Source organism: Gallinula chloropus (assembly GCF_964237585.1).
Source record: "Gallinula chloropus genome assembly, chromosome: 27".
Lineage (NCBI taxonomy): Eukaryota > Metazoa > Chordata > Aves > Gruiformes > Rallidae > Gallinula > Gallinula chloropus.
The window spans coordinates 5,151,351-5,161,640 of record NC_140112.1 but is presented as its reverse complement, the minus strand read 5'-3'; the positions used below and the strand labels follow the sequence as shown (position 1 = coordinate 5,161,640).

At 56.6% G+C, this 10,290-nt stretch overlaps 1 protein-coding gene across 1 annotated transcript; it reads right to left on the bottom strand.

Annotated features, from left to right (window-relative positions):
* Positions 1-3,562: 3,562 nt before the first annotated feature.
* Positions 3,563-7,016, bottom strand: LOC311201532 (Krueppel-like factor 15; the record flags this gene model as incomplete). Its single annotated transcript, XM_084275934.1, has 2 exons — positions 3,563-3,915; positions 6,070-7,016. 2 exons carry the CDS (start codon positions 7,014-7,016, stop codon positions 3,750-3,752), a joined length of 1,113 nt encoding a protein of 370 aa, XP_084132060.1. The 3' UTR covers positions 3,563-3,749.
* Between the last annotated feature and the right edge of the window lie 3,274 nt (positions 7,017-10,290).

The following is a 10,290-nucleotide window of genomic DNA, read 5'->3' as shown; positions in this document are numbered from 1 at the left end:
GATTTTCCAGGGGAGCAGAGAAGGATAAGCTCTTTCTGTACCACTGCCCAGTTCCTGGATCAAGCAACAAAATAGCTCGACTGACCAAATACTGTCACCCCCCATCCTCTTCTGTGGGGCTCCAGCCAGGGAATCGATCCCCTCAGCTGGAAACCTTCCCCCAGCAAGACAGCTCAGACAAGACCTCAGAAAGCAAAGTGTTTTACCTGCACACACGGTGGAAAGTGGCTCCTAGAAAAGCTGCATCCCCGAGAGGAACCTGCCCAAAGCCCATGCTAAACACCAGCATCCAGCCCAGGGTCAGGACCACCGAGCCCTGTGGGGCAAGTGATGAGCAGAAGCCAAGTCTCCATCTGCCTTGTTCCTACTGTGGGAGCATCTTCCTGCTCCAGCCTTGCTGTGAGTGAACTCCTGACTGCTCAGAAAGCTGATTATAAAGCAGTAAGTCATCCAGCACGGCCAGGCCAAGTCACTCCAGCCAGCTGTTTTAATTTAGCTCTTCATTAAGCTTCCCGGTGCCCTTAACCCCTCTCTTCCCAGGGCTGTACCAGGAGCTCCCCCAGAGCCAACTGACAGTGGGGAGAGGTGACCAGAGCATCAGGCACAAGCTATTGCATCAGCTGCAGCATGAGGCCATGATAACACCCCACTTCTCTGCAAGGAAACATCACATTTTATCCTTAGCTGCAGCTCCAGAAGGGCTTGAACAACATCCCTGGGCACATGCAGACCAACAAGGAACCTCATCCATTTTGCTTCCAGCTTCATGCTGAGCCACCCAAGAGTTAACAGCATGCTGGTAGGGCTGCAAACCTTCTTCACCTGTTTCCCATCACCAGCACCCACCTTTGTTACTCAGGGCCAGGATCTGACTCAGCTGTTTGCCTCCAGAGGAGGAAAACTCAACTGACCCTCTTTGCTCTCCTGTTTTCCAGCCTGCATGGTCCCATGCCCACAAAGGCTCTGTCCCATTCTTCTTAACCACCACATGAAAGAGAAAACGTGCCCAGAATTGCACTCACCCCAAATAGAACTGGGCTCTGGAGGGGAGAATCGTCACTAAAAACACAGTTCTGATTTTATTGGGGCAAAGCAAAGCCTGATGCTGTGATGCACCTCAGAGATCTGCTTCCAGAGGGGACTTCAGCCAAACCATGGATTTGTGCTGGCCCTTATCTCATCCCACGGGATGAGCAGCCAGCACGAGCTGCACGTGGGCTGCAGCTCAGGGATGTCAGTGCTGTCACTTACACCGCTGAAGTTGGAGGGCTCTGTGCCCCGTGCTGCTATATCCAGAGCTCTGGCTGCGAATTTAGAAACATTGCCTGAGTTTCTCTTTGTGCTCTCCCACGTCCTGCCCTGCCACAACTCCTGTCTGTTTGCCTTGAATTTCTTAAAAAGCACTGCTTAGCAACCTGACAGCCTTTTCACTCCCAGCACAAGGCAACCAGTTCCTCCCATTCCCATCCATCACCTGGGAGCTGGCAGGCACATGTCCCTGGTCACTTAACAGCACCCTCTGAGACAGAGTGAGGGCTGAAACCCCACAGGCTCCCAAGGGCAGCCTGCATCTTGTGGTTTTGTCCAGGGAAGAGGAAAGGGTTCTCATCCCTCTTGATGCCACAGGTCTCATCTCTACTTCCACAATGAATGTTTCTGCTCCGGAGTAATATCCTCACTGGAGCAAAGGACAGGTAATTACAGAGCCTTCAGTAAACCTTCATCCAAAGTCCCCAGAGGGAAGCAGGTGAGACTGTACCATGCATTGCACCAGAGATACGTATCTCCTGTGTTTTGTTGTATAAAAATCCCTCTCCTCCCTGTGTGGTTTGTCTGAAAGGAACAGCAAACCAAACCAGGTAAGCTGCAAGTCGCCACTGCCAGCCCTCCCAGCCCCATCTTCCATGCAGGATCCATCCCAGGACCAGCGTGGATTCTGTGGGAGCTGCTCAGCAGATAAGCTGAGGCCTCAGACTAAAGATGAGGCACAGCCCTTCTGGCTCCAGTTTGCAAACAAGCAGCCTCCCCAGTCGCCTTCGGCTGAGAGCGGAGGGAGGCAGGATGGGGCAGGTCCACAAGGAGCAGGGAGTGCTGTGAAAGGGGCTGGACTGGGGGAGAAGGGTGCAGGGGGGGGCAGATAAAAGCACGAGATGGGCATGAGTCACGCTGGTGTACGGCCTCCGAAGAGAGCCCTGAAGCAAAGGGGGTGTGAAGTAAATTCAGAGTCGGGCAAGGATCCACTGAAACAAAGGGCAGCCCTCCACAGGGCAGGGAAAAGGAGTTTGCCTCATTTTCCTGACCTCCTGTTGGGTACAGCCCAACACTCCTCACCAAAGCCAGCTCAAGGGCAGCTTGAGACAAGCAGGTGAAATCCTGCCCTGGAAGAGCATCAGCGTAACAGGGGAATGGCACGAGCACACCCGAGCTGAAAAGAGCCTGTGGGTACGGAGTATCAGCAGGCAAAGCCACGTAGGAAGGGCACACTGCCTAGCTCAGACTCCTGACGCTTATCCTTTGTTTGTGCAAGCACCTAATTCCCTCCCAGATGTTTGCAAAAGCTTGGGAAGTTGGCACAGGAGCAAGGAGTTGGCCTTTAATTAACCAGAAGTCAAACAGAGAAAGGACGTCAGCAACCTGTGAGCTGCACTGCTCCCCCCTGACCGGAGAGTGCAACCCTTCCCTGGGCCACACAACCCTTCCCTGGGCTGCACGACCCTTCCCTGGGCCACACAACCCTTCCCTGGGCCACACAACCCTTCCCTGGGCCGGACAACCCTTCCCTGGACCACACAACCCTTCCCTGGGCTGCACGACCCTTCCCTGGGCCACACAACCCTTCCCTGGGCTGCAGGACCCTCAGTGTCTCTCCATACCCTCTTCCTTCACGCTGGCAAGGAAGAAAGGACTTTTCTGGTGCCACTTATGTTCCTCCTGGTTCCCTTTCAGCACACACCATTGAACGTGTTGAACAGATGCGTTTCCTGGGCCCCTCAAACCGTAGCCCCCAATATCATGCTCCCCGAGGACACCAGCACACCCAGTACCAGTCAGGTGAAAAACCACCAACAGAGAAAAGCAGAGACAGGGACAACACAACCACCACCCCAACCACACCGGAAAAGCCATCCTCAACGTCTGCTTCAGCCCCAGCAGCAGCTGCACATCACACACCCCTCCCCAGCACCCCCCCCCCTCCATCCACCCACGGTTCTGCCTCAGTGCCCTTCTGCCAGATGGGCTCTGGCACATGCATGTTTCTGAGCAGGACCAGCAAGAACAAATCCTCTTAGCTGCCTTAGAGATGCTGCTGCCCAAGAGCTGCAGGACGCCGGTGCGACTCGAAGCCACAGCAGCCCGGGGGATGCCCCACGCTGGGGATGCAGAGCTGTAAGCAGGTACCCACAAGCAGCCCAGGGGATGCCCCATGGTGGGGATGCAGAGCTGTGAGCAGGTTCTTGCCTGTCGTGTGTCACCCACACACCATGCAGAGGGACAGTGTAAAGCCGTCCTCGACCCCAGCCCCTCCTCCCTACACACACTCACCCTGAATTAACTTGGCTTCCCATCACATGTATTTAAGAGAGGGGCGAGCACACCAGAAACAAGCCCTGAACATGGGACATCCTTGAACAGTGGATGTGCTATCGTTAAGGAAATTAATGTCCCCCTCCTCGTTAGTGTCGTGGGTTCTACATCCCATTGGCGCTGGGGTCTCCGGGACTCGGGCTCGCGAAGAGGAGCAGCGAGACTTAACTTCTGTGGCCCCCCTGAAGCGTCCGCTGGCCGCGGTGGATCTTCAGGTGCTTGGCCAAGTGGTCACTGCGGGCAAACTTCTTCTGGCAGGCGGCACACTGGTACGGCTTGAGGCCGGAGTGAGAGCGCTTGTGCCGGGAGAGCTCATCCGACCGGGAAAACCTGCGGGAGAAGGGAAGCGTGGTGGGTCCAGCCGTCGCCGCAGGCTCTTGGGGTGACCCGGGGTAGGTTGCTGCTGTTCTGCTCCGTCCAATCTACCAGTATGGCATGCTGGAGGGAAAAATGGAAAGGAAAAAACCCTCCCCGGGGTGATTTAGAGATAGAATCACAGAATCACGTAATGGTTTGGGTGGGCAGGGACCTCCTACCACAGGCAGAGACACACACACACCCAGCCCAGGGTGCCCAAAGACCCATCCAACCCAGCCTTGAACCCTGCCAGGGGCAGCCCCAGCTTCTCTGGGCACCCTGTGCCAGGGCCTCCCCCGTCCCCAGGAAGGATTTCTTCCTCCCAGCCCCTCTCCAGCTGCCCTCCTGCAGCTGAAGGCTGTTCCCCTGGGCCTGACCCCTCCCCTGCCCTTGGCACCAGTCCCTCTCCAGCACTCCTGGAGCCCCTCAATGGGAAGAGGCTCAGAGCTCTCCCCAGCATGCTTTGTGTGTCCAAGAGTCAGGGGAACACCAGAGAGGAGGACCGGACAGAATCTTCTCTAAGGAGCCAACACAGATGGCAGGAGCATTAGGACGGAAGGGGTTTTCCATCTGGCTGAGACATGCCCACGCAAAGAAGCACAAAGCAAGGAGCTTGGGAGGCAGCCCCAGCCTCCCAGTGACAGGATTTCAGGCTCACACCTGGTTCAGGACATGCTGAGCCTGCTCAAGGACAGCTCTGTGAAATGAAATGTGTCCCAAAGCCATCCTCAGCCTTCCGTGCAATGCACTGACCTCTCTTCCCACTCCATTGCAAGGAGCAAGCTCCAAAGGTCTCAGCTCCTTGTAGAAAGCTGAACCAGGAGAAATTACATCTCTAGAGATCTGTATTTACAGTTAGGGCCATATCTAAAAAAGGGAGCCTGGCCTGGAGGACCCCAAGCTGGGTGCATCGCTCAGCAGCGTGACGGCTCCCACGGGTGGGAGGGCAGGGCAGCGAGGGAAGCAGAGCACAGCAGCTCAGCAGACAGCCCCAGGATGCGGTCATACAGGCTGGCACCATCCCCTTCCCCCTTCCTAGCGATGCTTGTGTGGCTCCCACTGTCCCCTTCCTCACTCCCCCAGCTCCGAGTGTCAGGTGCAGGAGGGTTTAGCAGCACTGGTTGGTACTGGGAAGGAGCCAATGCCTATAAACATGTACTGCAGTTGTAAAGGGGAACAGAGGGGTAATTGCTGACGGCAAAGGGACAGCAGCTTGGCAAGAGTGAGTCCCAAAATTCACATCTAGCCTCATAAAGAGTTCCACCACCCCAGGACAGAAGCCAAAAGACGCTGTCCAGGGAAACAAGGCAGCGAGCGTCTGCCAAAGCATGGTGCTTGGAGATCTGCCTCTGAAAAGTGCTCTGCAAGACCTGAGGACTGCCAGCCCTTCTTGCTCAAGGCCATCCTGCCCTGTGGGCCAGGTACACGGCCCCAGGAGGAGAACACCACAGCAGGAAAACAATCAGAGCAGCGCAGCAAGATTACAAAGCAGGGTTAATGTATGGAACACAGCCCAAAGAGTAATGCCAACGGCCACGGGGTGCAGAGCTGGGAAACATAAAGGCAGTGTGAGGATGCAGTACAGGCCAGCAGTGTCTGAGGGGTGCAGGGCAGGCAGTGAGAGAAAGCAAAGTGATGCTGAACTCAAACAGCTGGCTCCTGTTTCCTGGGACAGACTTTAATCATAGAATAATAGCATCACAGACTGGTCTGGGTTGGAAGGGACCCCAAGGATCATAGAGCTCCAACCTCCCTGCCACAGGCAGGGACACCAACCTCCAGGCCTGGATAATGGGAAAAGCTGGGCAGAGAAAGCTTGTGAAGCTACAAGGTCACTTGGGAAGGCTGTACTGCCAGGGAGTGTATAGGCACCTTGTTCCAGGGGGATCTTGGGGTGTTTGGGAGTGGGTCAGCTACACTTCCCAGCTGGAGGTTTTCAGCAGTTTTAAACCAAGTGAAAAAACCACCCAAAGCACTCACCAAAGTTTAGCCCCCAGGGGCTGCCTTCCAGCTCTCACCTCTAACTCACTCAGGGAAGAAAACCTACGATTCCATCCTGGGTTTCCACTACCCTGCATCCCCAGCAGGCAGCCACAAGCCAAGGGACAAGGAGGGACACCCACTTACCGCCAGCCACAGTTGGGCCAAGCACAGGTGTAGGGTTTCTCACCGGTGTGCCGACGGAAATGAGCCTTGAGGTGGGAGCTCTTGGTGTACATCTTGCCACAGCCCGGGTGGGAGCACTTATGGATGCGGGTGAGGGAAGGGGGGGCTTTCTGATACTTGGGGGGTTCCTCCGCCTCCTGTGCATCCCCCAGCGCCCCTGGCCTCACAGCGACTGGCAGCGGGGCAATTTTGACGTACTTCTGGTCCGTGATGGTCCCAGGGGGCTGGACCTGAGGGAGGAGGGACAGGTTTTGGCCCTGCAAGCTGATAACCAGCTGGGCCAGCCTGACCCCACCTGCAGCACTCTGTGCGAGCGGGCTGCCACTGTCCATCTGGAGAGGCTGGATTTGGAGGACAACAGGGATGTTCCCAGCAGCTACTGCCTGGTCACTGCCATCAGCTGTCCCTCCAGGCTGGGCAGCATTTGAGACTTCTTCTCCATCTTCTTCTCCTTCTTGCCTCATGCTGGAGACAGGCTGTTCCCCAGAGCTACCGAAGCTGACCTCAGATTTGATCTCGACCTTCTCTCCAGCTGGGTGACGCTCGCTTGCATCGTCTTTGAGGAACTCAGCCCTGAGGAACTCCTCAATCTCTTCCAGGGTGGGAATGAAATCCTGCTGGAGGCTGCCACAGAAGTCGGGCAGCTTGAGGTGAGCCTCGCAGACAGCGACTTGGGGTTTCACGTCTTCCCCCTTCGCACCACAGAGGGGGAGCCGGGTGCCTTCGGAGAGGCTGGTGCTGCCTGTGAGGAGATGGCCAGAGCCTTCTGGGTGGCTGGATGCCCTCTCGCTGCCGTGGCCCGGCAGAAGGGACGGTGGCATGCTGCGTTGCAGGGCACTGGCAAAGCTCTCTAGCGGGGAAGAGCCGGTCAAGGAGGGTGGCAGCTCCTGGCAGCTCACAGAGACCATTTGTTGACTCACGTCCTCTACCCACACAAAGTTCTTGGCTCGGCTGGATCAGAAGGCTCTGTAAGAGCTCAGCTGGGGCTCCTGGGGCTGGGGAAGTCTTTGTTCATCTGCAAGGGAACACCACCAAGGTTATTTCCAAATTAAAAAACAAACAGGGAAACCTCAACCTTTGAATAAAGCGGACTTTGCATGAGAAAGAAAACATCAAAACTAGTCAGTGGCCTTTGGGTTTTTAAAGAGTCTATTGCTCCAAAAAAACCCCCCAACACATGCTAACCTTTCTCCTGCACAGGCTGCCAGCAGGCTGCTAACAGCTAGATTTCCCCCCCCACCCCCAACCCAAAGCAAACTTCTCTGCAGAGTTTATTAAGGTAAAAATACACTTTTAAACACTGCACCCCCTTTCCAGCTACGCCAGAGGGCAGGTATGTGCGGTTGGGTGGCAGCAAGGATGACTTGTGGCTCACAACTAGGAGTTAATTGAGATCAAAGAGAGGGTGCTGGTTTCTCCACACTTCAAATGCCCGGTACAACCACAGCCTGGTGCAGACCTATCATGCCTGGATGAAAACGACCTAGTTAGGGAATAGATAATGAGGCAGCTAGGAGAGTACCTGCTGCCAAACCCCCCTGGGGCTCTGTGCGAGCACCGCAGCCGGCGAGCATTCACCAGCAACCTCACTGCTGTGGTTACACCAGCTACCAGTGCATGAACCAGCGAGTTTCAAGCCAGTTCAGGCAGGTCTGCCCAAGCTCAGTCACACCTCCAGAAAGCATCACAGACAGACTGTCTGGGGTCAGCTCACAGGGCCCTTGAGGACACCAACGTTTCGAAACAGGTGAGAAAGATCCTGGTGTCTCCAGGTTAGGTCTGCCTGGTGTCCAGGAGGTCGCCAAGGATTCAATGCATCAAGCCCCACAGGGATGATGCGGCTCAGAGGGTGGTGAGTACAGTGCTGGAGCAGCCACGATCCATCCCTGCTCCAGTGAGATAGCAGCTTGGAAGCTGCATCCTGCTCCTGCAGCACCTAAACCACCCAGGAGGGCTGGTACTTTCAATGTTTCATGCAGAAAGTGAGTTCCCAAGGGAAAGCAGACCTATGCCCAAGTCCCTTACGAGGCTTTTCCAAAGTGGGTCCCTGAGATTTCTGCAGAGCTGCAAACCAGTCAAGCCAGTCCTCCTCACCAGTGCTCCTCAGGGTCCGGCGAGCCGGGAGAGGGAATTTTTGAGCTGCAGTTTGGATGCAATATAAAGGTTTTTCCCCTTAAGAAGAAACAATCCCCACATCATTTGAAGTCTGCCAAGCTCTAGATGCTGCATGGCTCAGGGCCATCTGCAGTGCTGCCCACAGTCTGTCTCCAGCACAACTCTGCTCCAACAAGTCCAGATGAGCAGAGACCGTCGCTGCTCACATGTGAGGGAAGGAAAGTGTTTGGGGCCAATCTCAGCCTTCAGGCCTCAGATTTTCATCACAACACAGACTCATGCTCTGAACCATCACCTTCAAAGGCAGCACCCAGTTCCACTCCTTCCTCCACACCAATGTGAGGATCTTGTCTCCTCTTTCGACAAGCTTCAGAGGCTAGAAAATCCAGCCCCCTCCAGCTACCAAACATTTCTGTTTACCTCTTCCAGAAGGTCTTAAAACCTGATTTTCCAACAAGGTTTCCTCGCAGAGCAGCTCAGGAAGCCTCCATCCCTTCGGCACACCCCCAGGACAATGGTATTGCACCATCAACTCCTTAGCTCAGGAGCCTCATTTAGTAATATCTTGCAAGTTCAGAGCAAACAGCTCCGTTAACTCACAGCACGAAGAAACACACAACCAGAGGGCAGGAAGGTCCAGCGGTGAAGCTGCTGGCTTGGGACTCAGGAGATCTGAGCAGGGTCTCCTGCTCTGCTGCCAGGCTTCTCATGCAAGCTCAGTGTAGTTTCTGCAGTGCTTTGGTTCTGGGTTTCCCATCTAAGAGGGATGCAATGGGAACGTCCTGCCTTGCAGAGCAGCACTAAGGGGAACCGTGTAGCCTGGCAGCATGCTCCATCACTGACAGACTTTGCAGGTGCCTTTAGAGATGTGGGTGCCTTGGCAGGCCGAGGTGGCTCTGCAAAATGCACCAACAGTGTTGCCATCCCAGATAGGCAGCTGTGGGAAAACGCAGAGCTGACTTTGGCCTTCAGCAGAGTGCGCTGCTGCGAGACAAGGTCAACGCTGTATTCAAGCTGCTCTCTGCACTTCTGTTCCTATAGTTTTCCAGATCACTAGGAGCACTCAATGGCTGTATGAAACCAGCAGATGTGCAGCTGGAGCGCACAGAGACAAAGCGATCTGCCCAAGGTCAGCCAACAAGCAGGAGCTGGGAACTCAGCCCAGGGTTACGAGTCTCCTCTCGTGACCAAACACCACGAACAAACACCTGTAACCTCTCCAGAGCCACGGATCACGGTCTGTCCGTGCCGAACCCAGGCACGTGAAGCCTCTCAGGACAACTGCACCCAGTAGGTAACTCTGAGCCAGTGCCACGTGTAGCAGATCCCTCAGCCGTGAAGAGATGCGACCAAGGACAAGCGTGGGCAAAGCCCGTGGCACGGTGGGGACTGTGACAAGGGGCAGGCTGGAAGCCCCCAGAACCGGCGACACCGAGCCTGGCCCGGCTCTTCCCTCCATCCCCGGGGGCAAGAAAAACCACTTCCCCCCTCCCCTCCCCGCCCCGCCCCCGCCGCGGTCCCACCTCCCCCCGCCGAGCCGCCCCTCCGCGGCTGCGGGCAGGATGCGGAGCAGCCCCCCCACCCCCCGCGCCCCCTTACCCGGCTCCGGTCCATGCCGGGACAGCGGCTCCCGCGGCTCGGGGGCGGCTCCCGGCCCGCCCCGCCCCGCCGAGGGCTCGGCTCCGGCCGCCGGCCCCATTGGCGGTCAGTGCCCGGCCCGGCCCCGAGAGCAGCTTCCCCTCCCCGCCCCGGCCCGGGATGGGCACACGGGCAGCACTCCGCCTTGTCCGGCCGCTGGAGCCGGTCCCGGAGGAGATGCCTTGGCCGCTGCTGCCCGGTTGGTTCCTCTCCCCGTTCGTTTCCTCTGGAAGCGGTCCAGATTCCTCCAACATTTCGGGAGGGTAGCGGGGGAAGTCGAGTCCTGGCAGGCAGCAGCAGTGGATGGCTGCTGCTGGCATCGAGCTGGCTGCAGGTTTTCACTTCAGGTGGAAGAGTTTTGGCAGGGCCGTGGCGGTCGGATGCTGCTGCTGGGTTAAGGAGGTGGGTGATGAGGTCATCTGGCCTCCT